The following is a 19,688-nucleotide window of genomic DNA, read 5'->3' on the forward strand; positions in this document are numbered from 1 at the left end:
GTATGGTGGCTGATTCTGCCATTTCGCGTTTTCGCCCCGCGACCCCGCCAAGCGAAAACACGAGAATTTACAAGTTAAAATGGCGGGGGCGCGGGGCGAAAACTCGCTATTTAGCGGGGACGTGGAGCGAAAACACGATAATTAGCGCTGAGTTTTCGCACCGCACCCCCCGACATTCCAGTTCCTAAATCTCGCCCCTCGACACCGCTAATTATCGTGTTTTCGCTTCGCGCCCCTACTAAATAGCGAGTTTTCGCCCCGCGACCCCGCCGAGCGAAAACACGAAAATTAACAAGATAAAATGGCGGGGGCGCCAGGCGAAAACTCGCTATTTAGCGGGGGCGCGAAGCGAAAACACGATAATTAGCGGGGGCGCGGGGCGAGATTTAGTAAATGGATGTCGGGGCGCGGTGCGAAAACTCGACGTTTAAGCAGCGCTTATTATCGTGTTTTCGTCTCGCGCCCCCGACATACCAGTTACTAAATCTCGCCCCGCGACCCCGCTAAACAGCGAATTTTCGCTCAGCGCCCACGCTAAATAGCGAGTTTTCGCCCCGCGCCCCCGCCATTTTAACTTGTTAATTCTCGTGTTTTCGCTCGGCGGGGTCGCGGGGCGAAAACGCGAAATGGCAGAAATCAGCCACCATAAAATAGGAAGGTATTCTTAGAAAATGTGTGCGAAACCGGGTACACTGACTAGCTATTACTTATTACCTTTTAGCTCACCTAAGCACACGGACATTTTTGAAACTATCTGATGGAAGACGACGAAACTTATATTGGATGTTCTTTGGATGGTAAGCTACCAGTGGTGTTGAAACTATTCTTTTTGTTGCATATAGGGACCGTCTGAGCTAAAAATAGAAAATTCTTTAATTGACATCTTCCTAAACAACTGGTCTTCTTTCAGCGATATTCTTTGAGTGACCATCTACCAAAGCTATTCAAATTATTCTGATTTATCAAAACAACATGGCAGCTAGGGAAAATTGTCAATTTTACCTATATGTATATTAAGGGAACCTTTAAGATCTATTTTTGGAAAGAGATGTCCCAGTTTTAAAATATTTAGAACCAATGATCATCTGTATTTCTGCAAGATTTTAATATACCGTTAAGGTTTAGGACTATATCATCAAAACACAGAAATATTTGATCTACGAAACAACCTACCTCTTAAAATAAACATTTGCTAAAAACAATGTTCCATCTAGTAATTTGAAATTTCAGTACTGTGACATTATAAATGCAAATGCAACAAAACGGAGATATTTAATAGCTCAGTTGTTTTGAAATGCATCAAACTATCCGAAAGAGTGGCCCCTTTATGCAGCCCTTATCCGGAATTCAAGGTATCTAGACTAATAATAAACTGACAATTGTTTTTTAGAGTAATATACATGTTTTACATGTTGTTTAATTTTCCTGTGAAACAACCCTTTCTTTCTATGATTTTGTGTTGTTTGAATTATTTTTCTCAAGATGTAAGGCTAAGCGTTAATTGTGTAAGTGTGGTATGAATAGATTATACAATAGGCCTAATGTTTTCCATTACCATTTTAATCATGATTTTGTACAGCATGTTTAATACCTATACTGAAGCATGTACATGTAGAATTTAATAAAATATTCTAACACGATCAGATTCATTTTCCTATTAAACAAAGAAGGCTGAAAACAGTGAATTATAATACAACAGTTCACTGTTCTGACGTCACAATTATTACATAATAGCGTCAAACGGCATAGCGGCGAACTGGAAAAGAAACCAATTGAAAACGGGCAAATATTTAATGAATGCCGCCAAGGATGTACTTTAAAGTCCTTGGTAACGTGTTAGAATCGAAATAATATCATTGAATAAAATCATTGTTTGTCGTTCAGATGCGTATTATTATATCAGTCGGGCTGCGCCCTCGTGATATAGGCCTAATTCCTTCGCATCTGAACTCCAAACAATGATTTATTCAGCGACAAATCACTAAATGAGATATATTATTTCTTAAATATTACATTAGAAATTTTGATAATGTTATTGTAAATATATTTTTCATTCTACATTCCGCTCTCATAGTTAAGCTTATAAACAGAATTTAATATGATAGAAAGATTTTTAATAGAAATTAGAAGATTTTCTCATTCATATAGATTTGTACAAATCTTTTTTCTTCTAAATTTAGTCGCAGCTCTATTTTATAAACGATTTTAACTCAAACCTTTACCTAAAATCACAATGTACTTGGAGTACCTAAAATATATTCCCTTATACTTACACATTACTCACATGGAATTTCGCCTCAGTAGGCCTACCAAGTATGTATGTAAGACGAAATATTTAAAAAGTCAGCATTTTTCTAAAATACTCAAATGTTGTTTTGTGACTGATTAAATTAAAAGAAATATATTGGGTCAGTACGATAAAGCCCTTCACACACACACACACACACATCTACCCCAGCCTCTCGCCAGTTTATCATTCTGACCCACATATTACAGTTGAGGTTCACTAACAAACCTCGCCCCTCCCCTACCCCTTCTCCATAATTATCATACTTACCCCTGACGTGTAGGGCCACTAACAAACCCAATAACTAACAGCGTATAAATATGTACGGAACAGTCAAAGATTACCACACAGATATAGAAACAAAGGTATATTACAGTCGCACACCATGTGTCGTATTAAAAAATGCCTCACAGTTTAGAAATGCCGCTGGCAAGATGACACTAAAAAGATAAAGGACCAACATATTATACGCCTCAATTCACCTGCTATACAACTTAAACAATACAGTTTATGCATAATATATACGCCACTGTAAGACAAGTTTCGCCAACTCATTTTCGTATTAAAATGAATGTGTTTTAATTCTGGATTTTAGACAGTGATATAACTTCCTTAGCACGGTTTTCGCGATCAGACAGAATGAATTTTAGACCTTTTTTCTGATATGATTTTAATTTTTGGATGATAATGTAAAAAAAAAGCAAGAGAGAAATATGTGTATCACTTAAGAGGATTTTCTTTTCATAAAATAATGAGGGACGGAGTTGACTTTTGATTTTTGTCAGGTAAGTTGTCTTAAAACAGTTTTAAAAGACAAGCCTTCACTCAATAAAAATAAGTTTGATCGTTTTAAATACCTTTATCCATAAAATGATTCAAGTAATTCGTCAATATAATTGAAGCTGTTTTTTATCAAGCATAATTCTAATTGTTTATATTCTGTCACATTTTTTCTGCGTAACGAATGAAATAAACATAGTTATTCTAATTCAGTAGATAATAAATATATTCTATTTCGATAATTTACAGACTCTTCTAGTTTTTTTCCTTTTTTTCATAAATAAAAACTGCAAAAAAAGACAAGTTGGAAAACTTTTTTTAGTTCGAATACTAATGACAAAAAATCCGGGGACTTGTGTCTTTTAATGTTATTCTCATTTGAGTCGCACCATGGGGAAACCAACATAGTGCATTTGCGACCAGCATGGATCCGGACCAGACTGCGCGGATGTGCAGGCTGGTCTGGATCCATGCTGGCCGGAAATGCACTATGTTGGTTTTCTCATTGTGCGTCTAATTTACGCCAAAGACTCTTTTTATAAATCATAACCACTTCGGCTGCAAGACCAGAGGCAATATTCATCAACTTTTAGAAGGCAATATTTAGACTGATAAAAATTCTTTTTGCTCTGTCATTTATAACTTGATACAGATTGTAATGGAACTTCTCATGCATGTGCACTCAGCCTTTACAGACAGTTCTGCAAAATTTCATCAGTATAATTTGCTATAAATAAAGAAATAGAAAATTGGTTTTTTACACGTCTTTGATTAAATCGGAATTTCAGACTTTAAATGTTGACGCATACGGAAACAGACAGGCTTTTGCATTAATGCATATTGCATATTTAAAATGTTAAATACATTAATGTAAAGGTTCTTGATGGCATTGGTGAGGGGGGGGGGGGATTAAATTTACCTCAGCCTCTAAAAATGCAGTAGTTAAAATGGCATTTTTATAAAACTCTTTGAGCCATTAACACTTCATTATATACTTGTATCATCATCGATTTTTACGAGTTCGTATACACGTTGTGACCATTGTTAATAAAGCGCAAAGACACATTTTGCATGTCCCTTTTACATAACAATTAAATATTAATTTTACTTTCGTATTATGTTAGAGAAATGACATATTTTACGGCCAAAACCTGCTTTTTTATTCTGAGAAGAAGGAACGAATTTATATATAAATAATGTCTTGTGTATTTTATGTAATATAATATTTTTTACAGGTTAGAAAATATCTTAGGTAAATGCACAAAAACAATTTTAATCAGTTCCTCTCATATCTGATATGAGATTATAAGTATTTTAAACTATATATTCAATAATTATAACAGCCTTTGCTTAGATTTTCATGATCAGGTCTTACACTCCCTGTTTTAAAGTGGAATTATACGCATTTTTCAAGTAAAAATACAGCAGAAATAGATATGTGTGTAAAAAGGGTGGAGGGAATTATAGCTTTTAACCCAGTATACCAAATTCTTCCAGTTACCAGTACGAAATAATAACTTTCCAAATATGACTTTTCTTATTTTGACTGGGGCAGTCTTTTTAAGAAAAGTCAAACTGCATGCAGGAGTTGCTTCCCTTCAACTTTAGAAATCTCTACTTATAGGTAGGGGAGATCACTGCGTACAAGACTGAAGAAATGAACTATTTTTTGTAAGTCCGATTTCTTCATTTCTAAAGCATCACTTTCAAATTCTTATGCGGCATTATTGTTAACTTAACACATTTAAATGCATAGCAACCAAAAACTTGCTTTTATATATAACATTCACCAAAAACACACTATGTGCTGTAAGATGCGCATAATACCACTTTAACTAGTTTTTAACAGACAGTATTTGCTGTTTTCTTCAGAATATGTAGCAATTACTCTCTGTAAGATTAACATTGTTATTATGTTTCTTAAAGTGGAATTATACGCATTTTTCAAGTAAAAATACAGCAGAAATAGAGATGTGTGTAAAAAAGGTGGAGGAAATTATGGCTTTTAACCCAGCATACCAAACTCTTCCTGTCACCATTACAAAATTATAACTTTCTAAATATGACTTTTCTTATTTTGACCGGGGCAGTCTTTTTTAGAAAAGTCAAACTGCATGCAGGAGTTGCTTCCCTTCAACTTCAAAAATCTCTACTTATAGGTAAGGGAGATCACTGCGTACAAGACTGAAGAAATGAACTATTATTTTATATGTCTGATTTCTTTATTTCTAAAGCATCACTTTCAAACACTTATGAAGCATTATTGTTAATTTTACACATTAAAATGCACAACAACCGAAAATTTGCTTTTTTAATATATTCACCCAAAAACACACTATGTGCTGTAAGATGCGCATAATGCCACTTTAAGTGTCAGTATTTAAATACATTGTACTTAAAGTGGTATTATGCGCATCTTACAGCACATAGTGTGTTTTTGGTGAATGTTATATATAAAAGCAAGTTTTTGGTTGCTATGCATTTAAATGTGTTAAGTTAACAATAATGCCGCATAAGAATTTGAAAGTGATGCTTTAGAAATGAAGAAATCGGACTTACAAAAAATAGTTCATTTCTTCAGTCTTGTACGCAGTGATCTCCCCTACCTATAAGTAGAGATTTCTAAAGTTGAAGGGAAGCAACTCCTGCATGCAGTTTGACTTTTCTTAAAAAGACTGCCCCAGTCAAAATAAGAAAAGTCATATTTGGAAAGTTATTATTTCGTACTGGTAACTGGAAGAATTTGGTATACTGGGTTAAAAGCTATAATTCCCTCCACCCTTTTTACACACATATCTATTTCTGCTGTATTTTTACTTGAAAAGTGCGTATAATTCCACTTTAACAAAATAAATTATAGTGTACTAGAAAGGAATGACACCAATGACCTTTTATTGTATCTTATAGTTCTATCTTAAGAATGGATATGCACAGTGCTATATTCTATTAGAAGTTATTTGCATAGATGATACTGTAGAAATGAATAAATATAAAATGTTATCATACGGTCACTTACTCAACATTTATACAGGTATTATATACTTAGTCGGTCATTTACTCTACATCGGTACACTCGTGTACTCACTCGGTCACTTAACATCCGTACGTGTACTCGTGTACTCTCTTAGTCTCTTAAAATTGTTGAAAAAGACGTTAAACCCGAACACATACACACACACACTTACTCAACATCCGTACATATATTCATGTACCCACTCGGGCATTCACTCAACATCCACACACTCATGTACTCACTCGGTCACCTACTCAACATCTGTACATGTACTCATGTACCAACTCGGTCACCTACCTAAACATCCGTACATTTATGTACTCACTTGGTCAGTTACTCAGCATATGTGCATTCATGTACTCACTCAACATCCGTACTTTCATGTACTCACTTGATCAGTTACTCAGCATTTGTGCATTCATGTACTCACTCAACATCCGTACACTCATGTACTCATTTGGTCATCTACTCATCATCTTCACATGTATTTATGTACCCACTCGGTTACTTACCTCAACATCCGTACATTTATGTAATCACTAGGTCAGTTATTCAACATTCGTGCATTCGTGTACTCATTCAACATCCATAGATGTATTCATGTAGTCACTTGGTCATTGTCAACTTTTATGTAGTGCCATACCAGAGGGATTTTATTCATAAATGATATTGAATATAGTACACATGATTTTGTATTTTAATTTTAATATAAATTTGTATAACTTATGGTATGTTTTTAAATATAAGTATGTATATTGTCTCTTATAGTTCTATTTAGAACGGTGATTTACAATTGTTTTAGTCTGCATGTAATTTTATATGTTTGTAAATGAATGAGACATAAATAAATAAAATAAATATGTTAGCCCGTTTATTAAATAAGATATCGAAATGTTTTATTTCAGCTGTGGGTCGATAGCTTTAGAATAGTGAATGAAGCTCTGTGACAGTTGATATTTGTTATATTACCCTTGACATTTTGTATGAGTGACATCAATAATTAAAGATCTGTGTTTTGTGTTACACTTTAACAATAAATGATGAATTAGTTAACTGTTTTCACTCTGTAGAGATAGTAAACGTTGAAGCAGAATAAGTACATGTGTTTTGCTTTATTTTTAACTATTAATGATGAATTATTTTTTCTCTAAATGAAAACGCAAAAAAAAGAAGAGCTGTGTTTTTGTGTTATTTAAAAATGATGAATTAATGCTTTATCTGGTCTGATAGAAAATGTTGAAACAAAATATCATATTCCACTCGTAGCTTGCTCAAACTGACGTCATAACCTAGCGATAAAAGTGAACTAATGTCGTCACAGCAACGCAACATCTGTCCCATATCCCCGCATTCCCTACACCATCCCCAACCCCACAACACTTACTTTAAAAAGGGAAATATTTTAAAAGTATATAATCGACGTCCCAACATCTGAATGTCGGTGATTTGCAGAAATGACGTGTGTATCGACGTCATCTGTTTCTTCAGCGCATGTCAGCAATCGGTACAGTTACACTTTTCCATGTAACTGTATCAGCTATCACAGCCTTGCCGTAAAAGTTATAGTCACGGTTGTAACTAAGCTTACGCTGTCTGTGTCATGAGAGTTTTTATCAAAACATTTTTTAAGTGATAAGTTTCAATATTTGTGCAACATTCAACTCAGACTTGATTGTAACGTTTCCGGTAGCCATGCACTAGTTGCATTGCGTTGATTTTGTTACGGCTAAAATGTAACTTTTTCCTATTGCCAAAGATGACTGCAGCGTAATCAGCATTGGCTGTATGTATGTGAAGTTACTACGCCACGTCATCTGAACATTCAGTTAGACACTTTAACAAAAGTCAAGCTGCATCTTCAAGCTAGCTAAACTCTCAACTCGATATTCGTTTTATGTTTTCAAAGTCAAGCCAACATTTAATTCATTTTTTTTCTAGGTCAAGCCGACATTTGATTTTTGTTCTCAGAATTAAGGCCAGCTTCATTTGCTATTATAAACTATCATCGGGGCAAATGCCAAGCTGATTATTATTGATGATTCAGATAAAATGTAAAATGTGGAATGTTGATAGTCAATCTAGCTTCGCAGACAATTTCCTTTTTGACATACTGACTTGAACACCTTAAAAAATGCAGAAGCACATGGGTTCATTGTTAACGTATATGTACTTTGAGTTTCTGTCCCCAAACAGTAAATGATCAAAAGTCCTTCAAACCTAAGTGGTGACATGATGTTTTTCTCACAGAAAATTTAAGATTTCTTCGCCCTATTTTGAATAAGTTAACATATAATTTGATGAGATATTTTCTTTTTACTGCTATGAATTTCATTAAACAATTAATATTTCTTATTTTCTGTTTCAACTTGTGCGGAAAGGAAGTACAAACATTAAACCGTATGGTTTTTCTCTCCTTTTAATTTAATAACATTTCAGTATTAAAACGACCACAATTCATTTTAGTTCCATTCAGCATTGTTAACAAATTTTTGTGGACAGCGGGTGTGGTTTTAATCATCAGTCATGACTTTGTTTGATTTCGTTATTACTCTGTTAAATCATTATGATAGTTATTACACTTTATATTTTACATATATCATTTATATGACTTAAGGAGGTAGGTTACCTTGTTACAAGGGTAAATTCAAATTAGTTGAACCGCAGCGTTTGTTTGTATTTCGTGTAATATGAAGTTTTACCTGCTACAATATCAATTTCGTTTGTCTCTGTCCCTTCAAATTCAATTTTTATCCAGGTTTGAAGAACATGACCCTCTAAAGGTATTTCATATTGAAAGAAGAAGGAAAATACGGATATTTAACACTTTTCAGTGTATTTTAGTTTCATTGATATCCGTAGAAGTCTGCATAATTGATAATTTTACTAATATGCACGTACGCTTTCTAATATAAGCTTTAAATGTATATGTCGCGGGGCTCGTGTTTCCATGGTAACGCATTTTCTCTCATTTTTAAACAACTATGTATAAAAATAGGGGTTTTCGACGGCTTAAGTGTCATTCTGTTAATGACCAACATAGAATATTTGGGAAATATTATAAGCAAAATACCAAGCACTTTACATGGTACCCTATTTTTCTTAACGTTTACAGTAACCATGGCAACAGAGATGTTTAAAATAGCTTATATCTTGCTTTTTGTCGTAATTTCTTATAAATAATTATTGAATAAGATTATCATTCTAGTTAATGTAGCTTTAAAACATATTATTTCTAACGTAAGTTATATTTTCTTGTTATTTGCATTGATTCAAACAAATTTCACAGCTTAGAATACATACGGCAGTACCCCTCGTCTGGCATTTTTCATGGAAAAATCGTTCAGCATGCTGCTATTATTCTCACGGATATTGTTGAAATGAAAATAAAAAACCGAAGCTGTGTTTCTTAAATAGACCAGTGTCAACGCTTTTGAATTTTACATTTAGATACATAGGTCACGGGCTTCGTTTCCATGGTAACATCAATTAAATTCAAGGAACCACATTTTTCTACTGAAATTTGAACAATTTTAGATCTTAGTTTCAGTATATAAGTAACAAATTATCAACGGAACCTGAAAAATAAGAATTACAAATCAAACTGCTAGATTTTTTATTTGAAAATGGCCGTTACAAGTAACCTTTCATCCAACTATATTCCAAATAACATTGGTTACCATCATCCATTTTCTTACAATCCGCATAACGTTTCAATATAACTACATAAAAGAAGCAAAATATTGATGATTATTCAGAGCAAAAGATTCATAACAAATATTTCAGCAAATTTTTGTTATTTGAAGATAGTTAAAATAAAGAAAATGCACAGAATTACGTACTTTCAAGATAAGTCTATTAATTTTGCGCGGTAACTGACACGTAACGTCATGACGTCAATGACGTCATTTTGAGGCAACATTGTTTTGAAGCGTTTCTGCGGCAATTGATTCATTATTTCTGCATTATTAAACCATAAAGTATCAGATCGGAGACAGGTTCATGATTTGTTTTCAGAAGAATGAATATACAAACACATTTAATTTGTCGTAAACGTCGTCGTAAATCGTCACGTTAGCTTCCGGTTGGACATGCGCACATACAAATATGAAGGTAACCTACCTCCTTAAGAAGAACGTTTCGTTTATATAGAGTTTAATATGTACATTATAAAGTTGGCTTTCATTTGATTTACCGGTTTGCTTGATAATGCATTCTGCTCTATTTTATTCGGTGAAACGGTATTAAGTTAACAAGATGAGACCGCAAAACAGAATTATTTGGCAAAAGACTTCAAGCCTTGTCAAATAATGTAATAATGCATGTTGGTAAATCGGAAGTTATTACCAATAATATTAGCAATTTCCGAAGCGACTTATCTCCCTTTAGAGTCAGTAGGGGCAGTCGCTGCAGGTTTTGTTTTTGATTTCAACAGAATAATTATGTTCTTGAAAAAAAAACTGTCAACTTTACTACATTTCGTATTACAGAATATTTTATGTGACAGAATTAAATAATTCGTGATACAGTAAGTTTGAAATCATACTCATCCTTGTTAAATTCGGGGCCGCCTACCTTCGATCAGGGATGTACGTATCCGACTGTTTTGCTAAACATAATTACCATGGTGGACGCCGAAGTTTATGTGAGTCAGTTCAAGAAAAGTGTAAACAAGAGTATATTTAAGAGTAAAGATAGATATCCGCTATGATTTCGATTAAACCATGCAAAAGTGTCACACGGAGTTCCAAACAATTCTGAGGTCTGTTAAAGTTTGCTTAAAGGATTCAAAAATGCTTTCAGGGTAGAAGCCTTTTCTTTAGATTGAACTGAAAAATCCAGGAAACAAATTTGGAAAAGCTCGTTTGCATGAAAAGTGGTGCATAATAAACGAGCCACTACTAAAGGCGATTCATACCCCGATTACTGAAAAGCCTTGTTTGAAAAAAGGTTATAATCATATAAATACTAATAATAATAATAATGTACCCTGTTTCTGTTATACTCAGCAACATCCGGACAGACACATAGGAGGGGGGAGGGGGGTGGGGTCATCGTCCACCAACAACAGCTAAAAATCGCCATATGATCTAAACTGTGTCAGTTAGTTTCCAATCCCAACAAAAATAAAAACAAAGGTTCGTTTCACAGTAACTATATAGTCACTATACATTTTATTTTCAATCTGAAATCGATTGTTTTTAGTAACATTTAACAAAAAGGTTATGCCAGGATTTTGTTAGTTTTACTGTTCGGTTTATTTCATTCGCATCAGTCATTATACCAAATTATATATTGTATTCTCAGAGAATTAAAAGTTATTGTCTTAAATGTAGCAAAAAAAAAATGTCAGAAATCAAGTACGAAAAGGTGGGGATAATTTTATAAAAATTCATATTAAGAATTCAATAAATTGTGATGCGTTATCATGGTCTAGTGAAAAATGAAAGAACTCTGTATTTTGTGGCTCTATTGGAAACGATATAATACGTATTTGAACCGCGCCATGAGAAAACCACCAACATTGTGCGTTTGCGAGCAGCATGGATCCAGACCAGCCTGCACATCCACGCAGTCTGGTCAGGATCAATGATGTCCGCTAACAGCTTCTCTAATTGCAATAAGCTTTGAAAGCGAACAGCATGGATCCTGACAAGACTGCGCGGATGCGCAGGCTGGTCTGGATCCATGCTGGTCGCAAACACACAATGTTGGTTTTCACATGGCGCTGCTCATTTGTTGACTGTCACCTTCTCAAGGAAATAATAAAAACGTACGACTGTCAACCTTGTTAATTATTACAATGTTTTGCGAGTCAGAACTTAACAACCCATGTAACGTTAAGACAAATGTTTATATACAGTTTAACAGCAGCCTCGAAATGACAATCGAGTTTATTTCCTCGTTTCCGTACCATTTCCGGTTCATGATTATCTACTGTTTTGATCAGTTTTGAAACGTCACGAACTGTACGACAGACATTAAATTCAGCATACACATAAATGGATCTTGAAAGTGTTTTTGAAGTTATTTAAACGTGCAGACACGCTTATTTATTAAGATTTATCTCAAACAGGTGCACATGTGTCCAGCACCTAGGTATGAAGATGAATGATGGCATAAACTGTAGTAAAAGCACAGTTTAAGAGTTTGTGTTATACACACATATACTATATTGGAAAGGGAACTTACCTATCATAGCCCAAGTTTCTGCTCTGTCCTATTTTCAGACCTTTATTTTGGTCCGAGTTTTACCCTTACCTTGCTAAATTTCTGTAATGAACCTGTCCATCTTTCAATTTGGACAGTACCATTAACTGTTAAAAGGGATGCTTGTTAAAAATATACTGACTGAATGGCGAACAGTGCAGGTCATGATCGGACTGCATGGATGTGCAGGCTGATCATTATCTACACTGGTCGCAAAGGCAGAATCAATCGTATCCAGCATGAAAAGGTTTAAGATAATTATTTCTCACTCTATTGAAGGTAAACATACCTTCAAAAATGAAATAATATGCCAATTTTTCCAAATTAGACAATGTCATGATATTGTAAATCATTTGTATGACAAGTTTAGAGAGGCCGGAAATAGAAGAACATTTTGTCACAAGTTGGTTCAGTGTTAACGCCTAGATTATTAGTGACAGCTGTTCTTTGAATTGCACTTCATTTAATTTTACACTTTACAAAGCAAGCAAGTATCTGGTTACAAATTATTGACAGCGGTAAAGTTGTTGGGATTGCATTTTCAGATTTTGGTTTTAGCTGAATCATAAAAACATGGAATTCTTTGGAATAAACTAGTGTAAAAAGTGTTAACATTTTTCTGAAAATTCCATAAAGTTTTTAAATTCATACCTTATAAACAGAAAGCAAATGATTTGAAAAAAAAAATAACTTTAAATTTCAACAAAGAAAAAAGTTTCTGGTGTTCAGCAGGGATCTGTATTTATACCTTATTGTTTGTACATAGTGTAAATGACATAGCTTATTAAAGCGATAATATAACATTGATTTATAGGCAGATAATTCTACTATTAATATGTCTGAAGAGAAACTTTATTCTCATTTAAAAAAGCACTGAAGTTTTGTTCCAAAGTTCACAAATGACTGACATAAAATATTTTTTTAAAAGTTCAAAATGCACACATTTATCTAGTATTCTTCGGCAGTTAGTGTAGAAACTGTTTTCTTTTTATTTAACTTTTAGACTGCTAAATTTCTAAAATGGGCTAAAATAGGCTGGTCCATCATTCAGTTTGGGCAATACCATTTATTACTTAAGGGGTGTTCACTGAAAATTTACTAACTGAATAGCGAACAGTGCCGACCGTAATCCGTGCAGGCTAATCTTGGCCCGCTAGGGGGCGTGAGAGGTTACTTCTCATGAACAGACTCAATCACACCGAGTCTACTATTATGTTGATGGGTTGAGTTCTGTGTTTCCAAATGATCTTTTCACAGATTTTATTACTTATCAAACTCGTGGAACAAATGATAAGCATCGCATTTTATTAATTTTATCAACTCACATAATAAATTAAACAGGAAATGTCAATAATGTATCATCTATAATTAAGATAATCCATTAACCTGCTAAATTTCTAAAACTGACTGGTCCATCATTCAATTTAATTTTGGGCAATACCAGTTAACATTCTAAGATATTTGACTATCATACAACATATATTACTAACAGTTTAATGGAGGTGTCGCAAATACAGGTTACTGGTTGTAGGAGAAGAGTATTTTTGTATTAAAACCCTTAAAATGGTCATTGGCAAAGCATCTATATAACATAGAGATGAAAAACATTGCAGAACATGACAAGATGACGAGACAGCAGCATGTGTATTTGCGTAAGTTACGCTGCAGTAGAATTTATGATTCTGTTTCAGTAGTTTTTCGAAATCAGGCAACCTATAGATATAAATAAGCTTGCAAAAATAAACAAACAAACAATGTCGTTGTCATAAAATCTCTACCTCATTTGTTAATATGACTTGATAATTGCATTATCAACAAATTAAATTGTCAAATAAGTGCGAAAATAGCAGGTATTTATACAGATATAGTGCAGATATATATCAAGTGTTTTATGAACAAGTAGAATTTATGTGTTTTGTAGGACAGCTGCACACGATGGATGTGCATCATAGTTTGATAATTCACTGTTTCATCACGGTGGCCAGTCGCACCTTAAGTAGTCTGGGAAATATTCCTGAAATTATGTATTTAACCCTTAGCCTGCTGGCGGCAAGTGATTTTGCCTTTGAGACCAGCGCTATTCAGTCAGTAAATTTTCAGTGAACACTCCTTCGAATAATGAATGGTACTGCCCAAATTGATAGATGGACCAGTCCATTTTAGAAATTTAGCAGGGTAAGGGTTAATCCATTTTCTCGTAAGATCAAGCAAAAGTACCATTATAAGGCTCTTAGCTTTTACATAGAATCTAGACCCTCCTCACTCAGGTGACGACAATATTTGAAGATATACGTTACGAACATTCTATATTTTTTATTTGATTTAGAGTCACGACGGCTTACTTTAGGTTTCCAGTTTTTGATGATGGAGGAAGATCCCAGGTGCCCCTTCGAACATTGTTTCAAACATCGGCGGGCACCTGTGTAGAACCCCCGACCTTCCGTAAGCCTGCTGGATGGCTTCCTCACATGAGGATTAGTCACGGCAATGAAAAATCTTGAATCTAATTGTTTTGGTTAAATCTTGTCGAGTTTCATTTCTTTAAAAAAACACACACACACACATTTTAAATCACATTTTTACATGGTAATAATGAAACAGAGTTACACCCATATCTAGAAAATAAAATTCATATTGTATATGACTTCGTGTTGGATTAGTAAACCATATTTAGTTATGACTTCATGACATTCGGAACTCGCACTTCTCCCCATTTTACCGCTTTTATCAAACATTATATCAGTTTTAGATGAAGTAAAAATAAGATGTAGAAATATTAATAACGTTCTTTTGTTTGCTATATTTAGTCGATGTCTGGTTATAGTCCTAGTTTCGGTTAATAAAATACAGTTGAGACGATGTCGGGTTTTAGTCCTAGTTTCGGTCACAGACACTTGTGATCAGGACCCCTCCACGACTATCCTCCTCCCAGTACGCGTTATAATGCTAAAAAATACTGGCTTACAGTTAGCAAAGGCAGAGGGGGTGGGGGACCTGATCCTAAGTGTCCGGGGTTAATAATACAGTTGAGTCGATGTTGGGTTTTCGGCCTGATTTCAGTTAATAATACAGTTGAGTCGATGTCTGGTTTTAGGCCTGGTTTCGGTTAACTAAATATTTGAAGCAGCTTCAGTTAACCCTTAGCCTGCTGCAGGCGAATTTAACAGCCTTTGCAAACAGCTTGGAACCAGATCAGACGCCGATTAAATCGGCGTCTGATCAGGTTCCAAGCTGTTTGCTACTCTGACAATATTTCTTCCAATTTTGGAGCAAATTGAATGAACTTAACAATTTTAGCAGACGACATTTCCAGCAGACGACAATTTACCTAGCATGCTAAAGGTTAAATAGTAGCATTCGTTCAGCGTTTACCTTTTGCCTGGTAGAAGTTCTACTTGGATGTTCACGTACCCTGTTAAATTGCTTTATGTTTCTATTGTAGGTTAAAGAAGATACATATGCGAAATAAGGAAGATCAGGGTTATAGGAACCCAGCTTATATTTATGTAAGTACCTTTCTACGGTAACACGTGTTCTTTTGTATTGATATATAAGTAAATTGTACCTTACTGAACTTGACCTTATTAAATCTCTCTGTTGTTCTCTAGAAATTCGTGTGACAGTCACATAAGCATGGAACGGAGATCATAAGGCAATAATGTGGATTGTATATCAAAATTCCATCCACGGGCAAAGCCCAACTCCCCCATCACATGAGATCTATTAGTATTATTTGTTCTCCAACTCTGCGACGTGCGGGAAAGTCTGTCAGAATAAATTCGTTGTTCCTTGTTGAAAAAAACGCCTTTTAGGTAGTTCTGCATGTTTGATAAACCGGAAGTGATGGTGTAACGTCATTTATCCGGAAAACGTAGAATAAAGCGTGGATTCGGCGTACGGAAACGAAAATCATTTTATAATTGAAATCTGTGAGTAAATTTATTACAAAGGCACTGTTGCTATACCCGTATTTCGAAAGTCAAAATATGATATATATAAAACACGATGCGATAAAGCGAAAACACGATGCGAAAAAATATCGCGTTTTTGCGCTACTAATATCGTGTTTTAGGGTTTTCGCCCTCGATCTCCCATCGTGTTTTCACCTTCGCGGTCAATATGGCAAAAACGCAAAAACATGAAATTTATAGCTTGAAAACATAATATTTTTCGTTCCATGTTTTTGCGATTTTGTATCATGTTTTCGCCCTACTGACCGCGAAGGCGAAACACGAAAACACAATATTAGTAGCGCAAAAACACGGTATTTTCATGTCTCACTTTCGCCATCCGGATAGACATGCGTGAACATGGAAGACGAATTATACTCACGTATCTACGGAATTCCGTTTAGGTCATCGCCTTTGAATGTGTTGATCTGAACGCGATAGTCGATAGTACGATGATGAAAACGTGAAATCACGAAACTACGATAACGATAACGCGATACCACGATGATGATAACGCGATACTACGATAACGAAAACGCGATAATACGATAGTACGATGATGATAATGCGATATACTGTCGTGTTTTCTTCATCGCACTGTCACGTTTTCACCATCGTAATATCGTCAAATCGCGTTTTTGTTATCGTAGTATCGTGATTTTGTAATTTCATTATCGTACTATCGCATAATCATCATCGTACTATTGCGTTATCATCATCGTAGTGTCGCATTATCACCATCGTACTGTCGCGTTATCACCATTGTACTGTCGCGTTATCACTATCGTACTATCGCATTATCATCGTCGTACTATTTGGTAGCGGATATTGATGAAGATCGACAGCTGATTTATTGGTAACGCTCCGGGTAAAAATACAACTAAATATTCGAAATGATAAATGAGGTCTGAACATTAAAAACCTGAAAAATGTTTTATATATGGATAAATCTTTTATATAAAATTCATAGATGCGTCTAAAATGTAGTACCTTTAAAGGTCCCAACTGGCAGATTGAACCAAAATTAATGATCTGTTATTTGTGAAAACATCAGGCTGATATGATAACTAGTAAACTTTTGAAGTATAGATACTAACATTACATGAAAAATGGTTCAGATTTGATATGTAGTTATTTAAGAAATAATAAGTTCCGAAAAGTGGTTTATCGTAGAATAGTTCTGAGTTCTTATGCGTAAGAATATATCACGAAGGCCGTTATTCTACGATAAATCACACTTGGGAACTTATTATTTCGATTCTAACGCGACATACTAGTATCAACAGTGTTAGAAAAAATGGTAACTACTTTTTACGACCGTGCTACGCACCTGGATCGGATGACATCATTGCACGTGAGTGGTTTATTGCAGAATAACCCGAGATTGATTTTGCTCTAGGTTATTTGCTGGTCGTTTTAGAATATTATATGATTTGATTTGTAGGTATTATTATAGTAACATGGTTAGTAGCTGAATAGATTTTGGGGTGGATGAAGTACGAAAGCTGCACCATGTCGTTTTATAGGAAGCATCTAAATTTTACCAGCTCAAGGTCACCAGTCAAGGTTAAAGGTTCGAACCTTTGATTTTATGTCTGCTCCATCAATGAACGTGGTTGTTCCCCTTCCCAAGACAAAGTGCAAACATGTTGGTCCATCCATCTCCTCGGATATAAAATGGTCCTCCAAATATCTATCACTTTGAAAAAAAGCTTGGCAACGAATTCGAATTATGAAATTTCTTAAATTTCTACTGAAACGACATAGTCTCGAACGAATGTACTTTTCATTTATTCGTCCAATCTTGGAATATTCTGATGCTGTTTGGGACAATTGTACAGAAGCCCTAAAGAATGACATCGAGGCCGCCCAAAACGAGGCTGCTCGTATAGCCACCGTTTCCACAAACTCTGTAACATCCAGAAACTCTTATTCGATCTCGGTTGGGAACCTCTGACGGCACGACGAAAAAAAAACAACAACGCCTGGTTTTGTTCTATAAAATTATCAATGGCTTATCACCCGCCTACCTGTGTTAACTAATTCCCCAAAACCAACACAATATCAATACTAGATCTAACCAAAGAAACATCAGAAATACCTTTTGCCAGTCACATTCATACAGCTCTTTCTTTCTTCCAAACACAATACACGACTGGATCTTACTTCCTCAACATATAAAATTATCTTCTTCAATCAATGTCTTTAAATCAAATCTGAATAAAAACATACCAAAATCAAATTCATTATTTGAAATATATAAATCGGATCCAGAAAAAGGCCAAATTCTTCATGCTCGGCTACGTTCTGGGATGTAGCTCCCTTAACCATGACCTCAACCAGAATTCATGGCAGATTTAAGTAACTTGTTTTCGTATCCATTCGACTAATATTTTCTTTGTTTGTTTGTACTATTTTGATTGGTGTATGTTAACTTTATTAACTTAAATGTACTACTCGTGTTAGTAAATATAATTATAATTGTGGAAATAAATACGGTTTAAACCAAAGTGCAGAGCTTGTGCGCCGGCTACGGGCGCTCAGGGTCAAGGTCATCAGTGAAGGTCAAAGGTTTAAGCCTTTGGATTTCATGTCTGCTCTATTTCTCATAAACCCTTGGAAGGATTACCATGAAATTTGGGTGATATGTTCACGTCCTGAAGGCTGTATGCGAACTCACAAGCAAACCATGCTGGCTGAAGGTCAAGATCACTATGTCAAAGGTGTGAACCTTGGATATGACCCTTTTATGACAGCTGTTTGAATGCAGGCAACAAAAGTGTTCCAAGTGTTCCGAGAAACACGTCTCTAATTTCTCAGATCTATGGTATTCAAGTATATAGAAAACTGGCAGACAAAGTGGCCACATGAGAATGGTAATAACACGACAGTATGTTGATGATAATGCGACAGTACGATGATGATGGCGTAACAGTACGATGACGATAACGCGATAGTACGATAATGACATTGCGAAATCATGATACTGCGATAACGAAAACGCGATATCACGATATTACGATGATGAAAACGCGATAGAATATCGCATTATCATCATTGTACTATCGTTTCATCGCGTTTTCTTCATCATAGTATCGCGATATCACCATCGTGTTGTCGCATTTTCGTTATCGTAGTTTCGTGATTTCGCTTTTCATCATCGTACTATCGAATATTACGTTTAAGATCAACACATTCAAAGGCGATGGCCCTAACGGAATTCTGTACTGATACGCGAGTCTAATTCGTCTTCCATGATTATGCATGTCCAACCGAAAGATGACAGTGCGATTTTAAAATATCGTGTTTTCGCGTTTTCGCCCTTGATCTCCCATCGTGTTTTTGTGTTTTCGCCTTCGCGGTCTGTAGGGCGAAAATGCGATACAAGATCGCAAAAACACGATGCGAAAAATATAGCTTTTTCGCGCTATTGATATCGTGTTTTCGCCCG

The 19,688-nt window shown here is 35.1% G+C and overlaps 1 protein-coding gene across 1 annotated transcript in view; it reads left to right on the forward strand.

Annotated features, from left to right (window-relative positions):
* Nucleotides 1–2,784: 2,784 nt before the first annotated feature.
* The window catches only part of LOC123522909 (uncharacterized), a 50,907-nt gene continuing 34,003 nt past the window's right edge, over nt 2,785–19,688 (forward strand). The window contains exons 1-2 of the mRNA XM_045300420.2: nt 2,785–3,072; nt 15,730–15,793. Of these exons, the coding sequence (XP_045156355.2) occupies nt 15,746–15,793 (48 nt within the window). The 5' untranslated portion in view covers nt 2,785–3,072; nt 15,730–15,745. The remainder of the gene's footprint in view (nt 3,073–15,729; nt 15,794–19,688) is intronic.

Source organism: Mercenaria mercenaria, chromosome 8, assembly GCF_021730395.1.
Source record: "Mercenaria mercenaria strain notata chromosome 8, MADL_Memer_1, whole genome shotgun sequence".
In the NCBI taxonomy this organism is placed as follows: domain Eukaryota; kingdom Metazoa; phylum Mollusca; class Bivalvia; order Venerida; family Veneridae; genus Mercenaria; species Mercenaria mercenaria.